This window comes from Amborella trichopoda, chromosome 5 (assembly GCF_054954075.1).
Source record: "Amborella trichopoda isolate Santa Cruz 75 chromosome 5, AtrichopodaSantaCruz75HAP2 v2.0, whole genome shotgun sequence".
NCBI lineage: Eukaryota > Viridiplantae > Streptophyta > Magnoliopsida > Amborellales > Amborellaceae > Amborella > Amborella trichopoda.
In genome coordinates, this window is record NC_142340.1 from 46,137,232 (window position 1) to 46,150,837 (window position 13,606).

Consider the following 13,606-nt stretch of genomic DNA (forward strand, 5'->3'; position numbering starts at 1 on the left):
GACGTACGACCCTTACTTGGACCCAGACTTTATCATTTCCAATGTTTGGGTCCAAAACCCAGATCCTTATTGACCAATCAGGTTGGTAGGTTTACTCAACCCAATTCCACCCCAAGCGAGATAGATCCAAACCAACCATTGCAGTATCCCTTATGCAATTTCTTTGGAATGGTTTGCTTTGCGGATTTTAATTTTTATATGCTTTTATATAGTAAAATAAATTATTTTTAATAATAGAGAAATTATTACAAATATATCTTAACTTTCGTCTATTTAGAAAAAACCCTCAACTTTCATAAATCTCTCCCACACTATTTTTCTTCAATTTTAGGCATTTTTTGACCAAAACCTTCACCGTAGTTGTATTTCGATGAAACACAATTACCGTACTTTAAAAACTACCTATGTTATAGTTGTATTACGATTAAACACAATTACGGTACTTTGAAAACTACCTATGTTATAGGACATTTTAAGTACCTTAAAAACTAAATCATGTTATACGGTACTTGAAATATTGTAAACCTTTTTTCTTTATATTTATCTCTTTCATCTCTCTAAATTTTTTTATGTTTATCTCTTCTTTCTCTCTCTAATTCTTTTAATATGTATCTCTTCTTTCTCTTTGATTTTTTTTATCTCTTCTTTTTCTTTCTAAATCTTTTCTCTCTCTAACTTTTTTCTCTCTCTACTTACTTCATCAACTCAACAACGCGATTCCAACACGAAACAAATTTGACTCCACCTAATTTTCATAGGGGATGGGGTTGAAGGGAGTTTTTATAGGGAAGGATAAAGTATGCACAAGCTGTTTTTAAGATCTCCTTGGAGAGAGAAAGAGCGTTGGAGAGAGAAAGAAGAGATAAAAAAAATTATTGAGAGAAAAAAAAGATAAACATAAAACAAATGGGAGATGAAAGAGATAAATATAAAGAGACAAAATTGAAAAAAATGGGTATAGACGAGGTTTATGAAAGTTGAGAAGTTTTTTTTAAATAAACAAAAAATTAAAGTATGTTTGTGATAATTTTCCTTAATAATATTCTTTAAGCTTCGTCTTTTTGGCATACCTAACAATTCTAATGTGGGAATGCAGGATTTAGTCCTTAAAATAAACGGAAAATTAAAGTATATTTGTAATAATTTCCCTTAATAATATTCTTTAAGCTTTGGCTTTTTGACATACCTAACAATTCTAGTGTGGGAATGCAGGGTTTAGTCCTTAAAATTTGTCCCAAATCACAAAGTTGATTTATCCCTTTTTTTTTCGAATCAGCTCAAAGCTAGGTGATGGATCATCAGAACATAACATCGTGTGTTGCGTTCTCTCATCTTTTGAATCTCACAAGTAGGTTAAAAGAGGCACATCAAATTCCATTTAGATTATGGGGTTATTGAAAAAAGGATCAAGAGTCTACAATTTAGACGATGAAAAATGCAAGGAGGGGCCTTTTGGTTTTTTACTTGGAAAACGTTTATGGGCATTCCATGCGTCTAGCGGAAACTTTGGGATTATAACTTTGGAAAAAGGGGTATACAATTTTTTTTTTTTTTTTTTGGGGGGTCTTGTTGTGCTCTTAATGCATCACCCTATTAATCCCTGCTATGTTAGTAAGCACATGTTTTAATTTTGGGTGAGATTTGTATAAGGTTGTCTCTTATATTGTAGAAGAACGGTGCACCTTTAAAATTTTCTTAGAGATGTTTGTTTTGGTGTAAAAAACCTTATGATGACATGAAAATCTTTTTTCATATTTATTTTTAAATTTTTTAACTTTTTAAATTTTAAAAATAGTATAGATCGAGAATATGAATAAAGGCTTAATTTTTTATTTAAAATAGACAATCCAATAACTTGTTAGACGATGCACTATTATTTGGATTTGAAATTCTTTTTCTTTTCATGTTTGTATATCTCGAGGTCAGAATGATCAGTCGAAAGATTCTCCCATACTAAAAGGATTTTTGAGGTTCATCTTACTTCAATAGTATAAAGTAGCAAGCTTTTACCTTTAAGTTTTGAGAGGCATGTATTAAATATTTATTTCCAAAATACCCCTGTCAATTTTATACTCTCGAATTTTATGCCCTCCTTTGTATAGGATAACTTTCAGGAGTTTGAAATGTTCAAGTTCAGTGATTTTGAACGTTTCAAGGTTTAATCTGTTATTTCTGAACATTTGAAGGTTTTATATGTAAGAATATCGATGAGGAAATTAGTATATTGAATATAAACCCCCCTTGCACATGCAGTAAGTGTTTCTTTTTCCTTTCTACAAATCAAGATGAAAGTTGTGTTTTGCACTGTCTACATCATTTTTCAAAACATAAGCATCCCCTCTTCCAAAACCTTTCTTTTTATTCCAACTAAAAGACTCTCAAAATCTTATTAAAACTAAATCTCTCTCTCTGAAAATCATATTAAAACTCTCCCCCACCATAAATGGCTCAAACCAAGCATTGCACTTCTCTAAAAAATTGCACACAAAAATGGCTCAAACCAAGCATTGCACTTCACTCAAACACACACACACATAAAGTGTAAATCTCTCTCTCTTCCAAGTTACTATATATTCAAACCTGTGCCATTTATTGAGTGAAAGTATAACATAGACTAGTGATGCATGGGACACAGTACACCATAAGGACAAATGCTGGACACTAGCCACAGTTCTCAATGACAAACATTCAACCAGCTATGGATAACCAGCATCCATTGCCGGTAACGAATGGTAGATGTGTGATATGGTTTCCTATATCTTATCATGTCTGGAAACTCCCTACTTAGTATTCTGTGGGCTAAGCACACTTAGTGAGGCTCTTGCATAAGAAAACCATAGCCGATGCACTGCACAAAGCGAGGCCGCATGCAACCCAAACTAACCATAGCATGTTTGGGGGTAGACTTATCCATAAATACACCAAAAATGCAAGTGTTAGGCCTATGATGGTGACGAGAGTCGCATTTCTTAGGTCACTTCTCTTCTCGAAAGCTTGTGGTGCTATGGAGTACATGATCATAAGGCCATCAAGTGCCGCCATGTTCAAGAAGGTTAGTACATAGAAAAGGTTGATCCAATGGTTGTTTCCGGCCCTCAAAGCGGCGTCAAAGGCGTTGAAGCCAAAGAAGACCAGCCCAATCAATGCCACAATTACCGTCGATGTAAAAGAGGAGTCAATCTTAGCCGTTGATGACAGACGATCTTGTGTTTCCATGATGCCCCCTATGGTGCTCTTGAATAAATCTTCCCCTTATGAGCGAATTAGGAGCTAGAAGACTCTTCTTGGTAGCTCAAGAATAAGTTTTGATACATATGAGTATATATAATGATAACTTTAGAAAGGTTAACACTCAAAAAATTGGTAAAATATTAGGAAATGGAGCAGTTCCTTCCTTCTTTATTTCTTTCACAACTTTTAAAGGAATTTGCCCAAGTCTTCTAATTAAATAAGTGAGGAGGAAGGTTTTATTTATTTATTGTTTGTTTACTTTCGAGGAAAGAGACATCACATACCTACCATCGGATTGGTTGATTAACAACTAAAGCTCATCCCTGCGGTCCCTAGATTCCCTATTTGCTTTTGTTCACACTTTCTAAGTAAAAACCAGCAAGCAACTTGTAAGAAGGATAGGGACACAAGAATATGATATGGAAACTATGGGCTCTAGATTCTTACACGTTTGTAAAAGTCAAAACACGCTTTCACTTCCATTTCGTTGTTTCTATTGTTGAATCTTCCCCTAATTCTTTCTCATGAAAGTAATCTAATATAAATAAGGGGAAATATCATTAAAGGCAAAAGGTTTATATAAGATCTACATTTTAAAATATACAACTAAGGTGCATCTCTAAAATCTTTTGAAAGAGTTTATTTTGATGTTAGAAAAATATCTAATTGATCATCTTGATATTAAGATGTATAGATATGAATAACATAAAAAGAAAAGAAAAGAAATTTCAAGTTCTAAGCATAGTGTGAATAGTCTTAAGTTTATTTGAAGAGACTCAGTATCCATAAATTGATATAAGAGTAATGATACTATGAGACCTTCCCACACCCATGTGAGTAGGACCCCAAAGGATCATCAGTAAATTTTGATACAGATCTCTAGAAAAATTATCAATAAACCCATTCACCCAAGTCTCACACCCATATGATAATTTTCTAGAGATCTGTGTAAAAATTTAATGGTGATCCTTTAGGGTTCTACTCACATGGGTGTGGGAGGGTCTCATAGTGTCATTACTCTTGATATAAATATACATACTTGTCTTTTATAAACAATTTACATTACAGATTGCAATAATAGAAATTAATTATAGACACCCATACTATACCCAAACTTACCATAAAATACAAGATATGGTACTTACGGTTCCCATATATATTGATTATATATACATCTTCCATATTAACCGGATATACAATATATATTTTCCTTTCACACTCCCCCTCAAACTCAAGTTGCTAAGAGAGAGAGCAACTGGAGTCGAACACCAAGTTGTAGAAATGAGCAATGGATCTTTAGATGCATACTCAGATTGTTTGATTAATAAACATAGAAATTAGCGGCCGCAAATCGGAGTTCAGCCTTAAAAACTTTAGAGACAGATTCAGCAGCTTGGAAGGGTCAACAAAACTCGAGTGGATCCGAGACAGATTCAGCAGCTCACTGACCAGACCAGACATGATCGAGTAACAAAAACAACAAACTCGATAATGCAAATAAGAACAAACAACATGAAGATAAACTTAGAAAACCTACATTTTTTTTTGTTGGGACAAATTTTCAAGGTTTTTTTATTTCTTTTGGATGGGGCTGATCGGCCGAATTTTGGATATGTTGCTGGAAATCATGGCTTCTTCATCGGATAACCACCTCAAACCATCTCCGATTTGTCAAGCTGCTCTCAGACACCGAAGCGGCGGTGATTTCTCGATTAGGGCAATCAATCTTATTTCAGATCCACGACAACTCAAATGGTATATTGGTGGTATCTCTTGCTGTTTGTAAAGCTGGTGCCAGTTTGAAAACGATTCCTTTTTAGAAGCACATTGCAAAATCCTAACTCGGTTTTTACTCGAAGCTTGGCTATTGTTTTGGCAATGTAGAAGTGACCCGAATAGGTGACCCGGATCGAGCATCTAAAAAATCGATCTGGATCGGTGAATCGGTGATTCGGATTGGGAATCGGCTGAATCGGTCGGATTAAAGCTTCAAAAAAATCCGAAAAAATTATTAAAATTCATTATAAATATTTTTTTTTAGGAATCCAATAAAAAATGAGGGTACTACATTATTAACTTTCATTTTTTTTTTATCAATTTGTGAATATTGAGATGTTCTTTCCCTGTATAAATTTATTTTAACTATTAAATTTGCATCACATAAAAGAAAAATCGTAAAATTATCATGGATAAAATATATAATTATACATGGACTATTATAAAGAGTAGACTAATCAATGAAAGAATGACCATTAAAATCTCGTTTTGGCGAAAAACCCTAACTTGCTAAAAAAACCTAAACTATTATAGCATAACTAACTATAATCCAAAATTATTACAACCTCGCTAATTATTATATTATATACTGAAATTATAATTATTAGTTTACATTTTGTAATTATTTTATTAGATAAATACTAACAAATTTAAAATATTTTATAATATTATCTAATTTAAAATGTATTATTGACAACTGTAAGAAAAATAGTAAATTAAATGATTTATAATGTAAAAATTCATAAATAAAATAAAAGATTTGGTTATCAATGTAATAGTTAATAAAATACGTACAAATTTTGAAAATAACACTTCAATTTTTCAAAAATTTATTTTTTTAGGTTTCTATAATAAATTTAGTAAAAGAGATTGTTAGTAGAAAGATGGAGATTTCAAATAAAATAAAATTTTTATTTTTATTTTTTTATACCTTTCATATTATTTACAAAAATAATTATACCACTATATACAACAAAAATTAACGATTATATAAAAAATTAATTTTTTTATTTTTTATTTTTTTATGTCTTTTATATTATTTACAAAAATATTTATATTTATACCAACCACTATATACACAACAAAAATATTTATATTTATACCAACTACTATATATACAACAAAAATGCAACACATGGCCAAGGAAATTTGAAAACCACAAAAATATTTATACCAACCACTATATACACAACAAAAATGCAATAATGCCCAAGGGATTCAAATGCAACACATGCCCAAGGGGGTGCCTAAAGGGATTCGACCTTGGGACCTCAAGTAAAAAATTCAAAATCATAACCATCAAGCCATCTAACTACATGTGATTATAAATTGCTGATTAATAGAGTATATTTATATTTCGTTTTCATTTAATGATGTTTGGGAATTATCCCACATCGAAAGATGGGTATTCAAATTTGGTATATAAATACCTATGCAATATGAATTATAAAATGTGTATAAAAATATTAGGGCAACCTCGCATGTGCGTTTGGACGCACGTGTGCGCGTGTGAGTGTGTGTGGGGCAAGCTCGCACGTGCGCTTGGACACACGTGTGTGTGGGGCATGCTCGCAAGTGCGTGTCATGTGTTACGTGTGTGAACGGGGCTGAACTAGATGGGAACCGGCGGTTCCATTCTAAAACTGGGGCTGAATCGGATGGAAACCGGCGGTTCCACTCTAGAATCGGGCTGAACCGGATGGGAACCCGCGGAGGTTCCACTTTAGAACCGCGCTGAACCGGATGGGAACCGACAGTTCCACTTTAGAACGGGTTGAAGCGGATAGGAACCGGCGGTTCCACTCTAGAACCGGACGGTTCCCAGTTTTCGATTGGAACCGGCACGGGCACGCGTTTTTTCGAGGCGACTCGCTAAGTCGACTCGACTATACGCTCACTCTTACATGTGAAAGGAGTCGACTGGCTAACTCGACTCGACCGTACGCTCACTCGTAAATGTGTTTACGAAGATTTAGAAAAGGTCGAGCTTTCTACATGCGACTTAGTGATATAGCGATACTGTATATGTCATTACTGTCTCAGCTATCAGATTTAAATAGACAGAGCTTTACAATAACAAAAATAATTTATCAATCTAATAGGAAGCAAGCGAGAAAATAAGATGATTAAAGGCGTTGGGAGATCTTTTAGGTTTCAAGAGAGAGAGGGGGGTTCGGGCCAATGAGAATTTGGGTTTTAGGAGAGCGAAAACGCCTTCTCGGGGGTGCAAAGAGGATGAGAGATTCTTATTTTTGTTAGAGATTATGTAACGGCTGGGAACCTATACAAGGAGCGTGAAGTGTGCTCGAGTCGTGGACTGTAAATAATCAGAGCAAGTGCAAGACACATCTCTAAACTACGTTGAAAAATGCAGTTTCATTGTTGCAAAGTCTGGAGTGAAAAGAAAACCTATTGTCTCCCTTAATTACTAATTTTTTTGAAAAATGAACAAGATAATCTATAAAGGATGCAAGCAAAGTCTGGAGTGAAAAGAAAACCTATTGTCTCCCTTAATTACTAATTTTTTTGAAAATGAACAAGATAATCTATAAAGGATGCATTTTCATGTGACCCCACTCACATATATAGTATACGTGATCCCTAGTGCCGACGAATCTGAGTAGATGGTTGAGATAACTTGAGTCATAACGTCACAAGCTAGCTTCTAACAGGCATTTCTTGATCAAATGGCCCATAGTTTTTTTCTTTTTTAAAAAAAAAAAATTCTTCAAGTAATTTTGAAGAAAATTTTTGGGTATGCATAGATCTATCAGGGGTGTATATTATAAAAATAAAAGAAAACATTTCCCGTGATAAAATATTATCAAAATACCTTTGAAATTTTTAAAGGTATTTTGGTAATTTATATTTATAAAAAATATTTATTTTTTATTTTTTCTAAACCTAATTTTATGTTGGGATTCCCATAATTTCATCCAAAAATATTTTGTAAAAAAAAATATTATTTAATGTGACATTGTATGATGTTGGGACCTTTCCCTACAAACGGAACATTTCCCTCCTCTTTTTCGATGCATTTTTTTTTTATAAAAAACGTCTATTAGGGATGTGTTTTGACTACCGCGTTGACGGTCCCATGGTAAAATTAGATGAACCTGACTCATTCTACATCCGCTTCCATAAATAATATATAACAGGCGTCTACTTAACCGCGTTCACGATCTAAAGGCTAAACTAGTGTTTAAAAAGCCCGATCAGCAGAACCGGTCTAGAACAAAATCATCAATTTGGATCAGCAAATCCGACACTACAAAAAAATAAAAAACAAGTAAAACTCTCTTCATTCTTTGACGAAATTATAAAAGATTATCAGAAGCTGACCGATTCTTGGTTTTGATAAGGAACTAGGTCGATTTGGACTGATTCTTATTCCAAATTGGTGATTCTACAATCTAGTTCACTTTTACTGCTCTAAACCATATGTGATCTTCAATTAGAATATAGGAGGAACAATGGAAAAGCTTATATCAAAAGTCATTAAAAATTACAATTTCGACATCAAAAAACCTTCAAATCGATCATCTTAGCCTTTACGTCATGGTTGAAGAAAAAAATTATCCAAGCTTTAAAAATAGTGTATATTGTAATTCATTATGTAGATTGTCCATTTCTCTTTAAAAACAAGATATATATATATATATATATATATATATATATATATATATATATATATATATTAGCCTCAAATTTTATAATCAGTAGAAAATTGATTTTAGATCCATCATGGAGTTTTGCGATTCCTAAAGTACTTTCCAAATGAAGATTCAAGTTGAGGCTTTACTTTGTTTTCTTTTTTTCCCAGTTCGCCAATCTCAGTGTTACTCCCTAATTTTTTCAAAATATATATATATAGTTTTGAGCTTTATAACACCCTAGTGTCAGAATTTTAGTTTTTGAGTTTTATACATCTATTTTTTCCGATAAATAACGAAAAAAGAAAAAACAAGAGTCTAAAGTGCTAGAATATTTTTTTTAACTAAAATAAAATATTTGATTTCTGTCTCATTGTTCAATAAAATTTTGTTTGAAAATGTTCCTATCACATTGATTTACAACATCCTTAATAAATTTTAATCAAGAAAACATGATTTTGATTTTAGAATAGTATCCTATGCGATCCAAACCATTTTTTGGGATCTATACCCCGTCAAATGAAATCAAAAGATGAAAAATCACACTATTTTTTTCAATTTGAACTTGGTCCTCTAATCTGATTTAAATCTAGATTTTGTTTGAATTAAAACAACATTTTGGAAGTTCTTTTTCATTTTGAGTTCTTGACTCTTTCATTCATATCCAAAATTTCCTTTTCTACTATTCTGAGCTTTCCTTTTCTTAAAATACTGGGCTTGGCGTGCTGACTGGTCCATTGCCCAATCCGACTCGAAACTTACCAGAGTAAGACCACCGACATTTTCTAAACGCTACAGTGTGACCAGGTGAAAATAACTGAGGTGAGTATAAAAAAAATGGAAAAAGTTTATGTAGAGCGAGGCTCTAAACAATCAAATTAGACCCTACTACAAAAATTTTACTAGAAGAGGTTGTTTTCATGTCTAAATATCCTCAAATTGATCATCTCGACATTAAAATGTATGGACATGAGAAAAAATAGATTTTGAGTTTTGGAAATAACGCATCTTGTAACACATTTTTGGACCGTTAATTTTTAAGATTTTTAAGTTTTCATAAATCTGTATTATGTTTGAAACTTTAAATTTTGTCTTTAAAGATGGAAATATATCTTAAAGCTATTACAAAGATTTCCAGTATCGAAACCACATTTCTTGATACTATTTGAAGGTGGGCTTTAAGTCGATTGTTCATAGCCATGGCTCTATACAAACGGCACCCAAAAAAAAAATATCCCGAGACTGAATTGGAATTGTCCAATTTTTGGAAGGCAAGGTCGGCACTTTCTCTCTCTTGAATCCCTATGAAGGAAAAATATTCAAGGAGTCTGCACTTTCTCTCTCTAATTCCTGTATAAAGGAAAATTGTTCCATGCAGGTTCTTGTACCCGTGGATTCTTCAATGGAAAGCAGAAGAGATGATGCGCTTGAGGCCCCAAAGTCCTTCAACCATCGCTCTTCTTTCTCATCCATCGAAATTATCTGAGTTTGGGGGTTGGGATTCTTTACCTACAATTCCCAAACAGCTGCTTCGAGGGCAGGCAACAAGTCATGGATCAATTTTTTCTTCATTTTCAACTTCTTGAACAATGGCCTTGCTTGATTTCCTCCTGATTTTTCACTCAGGGAAGCCTGATGCCTTTGCGAGGCGGCATTCCCTCAGAACTGCCACCCTCGCGTCGATAATCGCACTCACCGCTATTTTTTTGGTGTATCTCTGGATCAGTGTTCCTCCTGCTCTGGTTGGGGTGGTGTGGGTTGCCTGTGGGATGACTTTGTTGAGTAGTGTGGGCATGGCTTTCATGTGTAAGAGCCACCAGGAGAGTGCTTTGGATGAAAAGCCCAAACAAGTGGATGGTGCTTCATTAGAGAGAGACTCCTTGTCAATGGATGATATGAACTTGCAAGGTAGAATTTTGTGTGTGTGTGTGTGTGTTTGTGTTGGTTGGTGTGAGAGTATCTGTGTGCGTTAAGCTTGTTTTCTCGTGTATCTATCTTCCTTTCGTTCATTATGGTATTCAATAAATGCTTCATAGTTTCATAGTCCTATCACCAAGTAAAGAGGAAAAATCTTTCCATCTTTAACAGAAATGGTGTCCATGTAAATTGGACATGAGTGATTTTATCTGTGAGTCAAATGCCCTTTCACTTGTAGAAAGAGAGTCAGTTTGTGTGTTGAAAATGATGCAAAATAATAAGAGTTGTGGGTTCGTCTCTTTCTTTATCTCTTTTTTAGCATATGGGTAGTTATCTCTCTATTTATGGGTAATGGGTAGATGGAGTAATCTAATCACATAGGCTTTGTAAGTAGTTATTTAATCAGGTTTATGAGTCGTGGGTTGTTGCATAACTGATGTAGGCGTTTATATATGGGCATCATATAATGAGATACATGCAACCAGTGGATGTAACTTGTGTGTAACGAGGGGATGAATATATAACATGAGATATATGTAAAATACCAAGCGCCTTTCTGTTTATCTTTCCAAGAAAGAAAGAGTGTGTACTCTTTCTTTAAAGTAACCAAATATTTTTGGAATACCACATGGCATCTTTCCAAAAGATACCAACAATGGTATAGCCTTATCCAAAAAATTATCCAAAAAATTCTTACATGGAATCAAAGCGTCCATAAAATTTCAACATTGTGCAAGTGAAACGTTCGTTCTTCTCATCTCAATGTTATTCCACAGGCAATCCAAACCAGGGCAGGAGAAACACTGATCCACAAATATACCAAAACTGCAGCGGTGAGCACGATTATGGACCCGAGGGTAGCAGTTCTGAAGGATTTCCACCTCTTAAAGGCATCAGGCTTGGCTGAGTGCAAACTGAGGAGGAAATCAAGCAAGCCCATGTTCTAGAAGGTGAAAATGAAGAAGAAATTGATCCATGACTTGTTGCCTGCCCTACAAGCTGCTGTTTGGGCATTGTAGGCAAAGAATCCCAACCACCAAACTGAAACCAAATCATTGATGAAGACATACTTGGACATCAGCTTTTCCCAAATCAATGCTGAATAGTTACCATTTAACACAAAAAAAAAGAAGTGGGGACAAAGCTCGAAAAGATATACCCATTTCATGTTTTTTTTGTCCCCATTGCCAAGTATTACATGAAAAGATTGAACAGTAAGAGCCACAGTGTCAATGCTTAAGTTTTTGTATTTTACAATCATAGACAATGCATAGACTCGGACTTATTCTTGTGGTGGTTATTGAAGTACAACATCTGTCAAGGTCTTGTGGGTCTGCTGCTCATTTTGACTCATCCAGTACATAGTGTTTGGGGCTGGAAAGGAATCAGGGGCATATTCAGTTCAGAGCTGGTTTACAAATAAGTATCGACGATGTTGGGAAAACATTGGGGCTTTTAAGCCCCATCCACCAGATTTTTTTTAAAAAGATCAGTCCGGTATTGCAAACATCAGACTAAAGGTAAAATAAAAAAATATAGTGGAACCTCATTGTAGTTTCTGCATATTTTGGGACCAAACTGTAATAATTGTTTAGGAAAATGGTACGGACGTATTTTTTCCTTAAATTTGATATGCTTTTATATACTCAAATAAATTTCTTTTAATAATATTCTTTAAGTTTTGGCTCAATGGCAGACATATCAATTCTAGTGTGGGAGTGGTGGGTTTAAATCCTTAGACTTTGTCCCAAATCATAAAGTTGTTTTAAACTCAAGGCTAGATGATCAGGGTGGTAGGCCGCCAAAATATGATATCGAGAGTTGTATTCCTACTCCAAGTAGCAACCTGTACCTCATTGAACTAACCATTAATAAATAAATAAAAGATTCTTATTTATACAATTGTTTTAGGGAAAAATATGATACCCCCCATCTCCAAAATCATAATAACAAATAACCTCAAGGTCCATGGAAATCCCTTGAACCCCTTTTATGTTAAAAAAAAAGTATGTTTAACTGTCTCTATAGTTCTTCATTGTCCAAATTAATATTTATCCTTTTTGTTTTTTGTTAAAACCCCCTTTCATTGAAACTCTAGAAAAGCTGCACCTTGTTTTTCTCTCTTCCTCACTGGTGAATCTTTTCCTCCCTTTCTCTCTCTCTCGCAACCTCCCTTGAACCCCATTATCCTTCTCTCATCTTTTGAATTTTACAAGTAAGTCAAAAGATGCACATCAAATTCCATTTAGATTATGGGGTTATTGAAAGAATTTCACAAGTTAAAAGAGGCACATCAAATTTCATTTAGATTATGGGGTTATTGAAACAAGGAACAAGAGCCTACAATTTAGACAATGAAAAATGTCAGGAGAGGCAAAACATCCTTTTGTTTTTTTAACTTGGAGGAGGTCTATCGGCATTCCATGCATCCAGTGAAAATTTTTGGGAAAAGGGGTACTCATCTTGTTTTTATTTGTTTTCTTTGGTCTTGTTGTGCTCTTAATGCATCACCCTATTAATCCCTGCTATGTTAGTAAGCACATGTTTTAATTTTGGGCGAGATTTGTATAAGGTTGCCTCCTTATATGGTGTAAGTATGGTGCACCTCTAAAATTTGCATAAAAATGTTGTTTTGGTGTCAAAAACCTTATGATGACATGAAAATCTCTTTTCATCCCTATTTTTATAATTTTTTTTTAAATTTTAAAAATAGTATAGATCGAGCACATGAATAAAGATTTGAATTTTTTTTTAAAATCGACAGGTCAGATAACTTGTTAAACAATGCACTATTATTTGTTCTTGAAATTCTTTTTTTTTTTTTTTTCACTCGAGGTCAGGATAATCAATTGAAAGGTTCTCCAATAGTAGAACACTCTCTTATGTAGGATTTTTAAGGTTCACCTTACTTCAATAGTATAACGTAGCAACCTTATATAAGCTTTTACCTTTAATTTTTTAGGGGCATGTATTAAATATTTATTTCCAAAATGCCCCTGTCAATTCTATACTCTCAAATTTTATGGCCT

At 33.9% G+C, this 13,606-nt stretch overlaps 1 protein-coding gene and 1 long non-coding RNA gene across 2 annotated transcripts; one reads left to right on the forward strand and one right to left on the reverse strand.

Moving 5' to 3' along the window:
- Positions 1-10,044: 10,044 nt before the first annotated feature.
- Positions 10,045-11,911, reverse strand: LOC148782155 (uncharacterized). Its single transcript, XR_016056539.1, has 2 exons — positions 11,565-11,911; positions 10,045-10,186 (listed from the first exon to the last, which is right to left on the reverse strand). It is a non-coding gene; the product is annotated as an uncharacterized LOC148782155 (long non-coding RNA).
- On the forward strand, positions 10,180-11,888 carry LOC18431917 (uncharacterized). The gene is made up of 2 exons (XM_006842028.4): positions 10,180-10,568; positions 11,354-11,888. The coding sequence occupies exons 1-2, from the start codon at positions 10,250-10,252 to the stop codon at positions 11,482-11,484; spliced, it is 450 nt and encodes a 149-aa protein (XP_006842091.1). The 5' UTR covers positions 10,180-10,249; the 3' UTR covers positions 11,485-11,888.
- Positions 11,912-13,606: the final 1,695 nt, after the last annotated feature.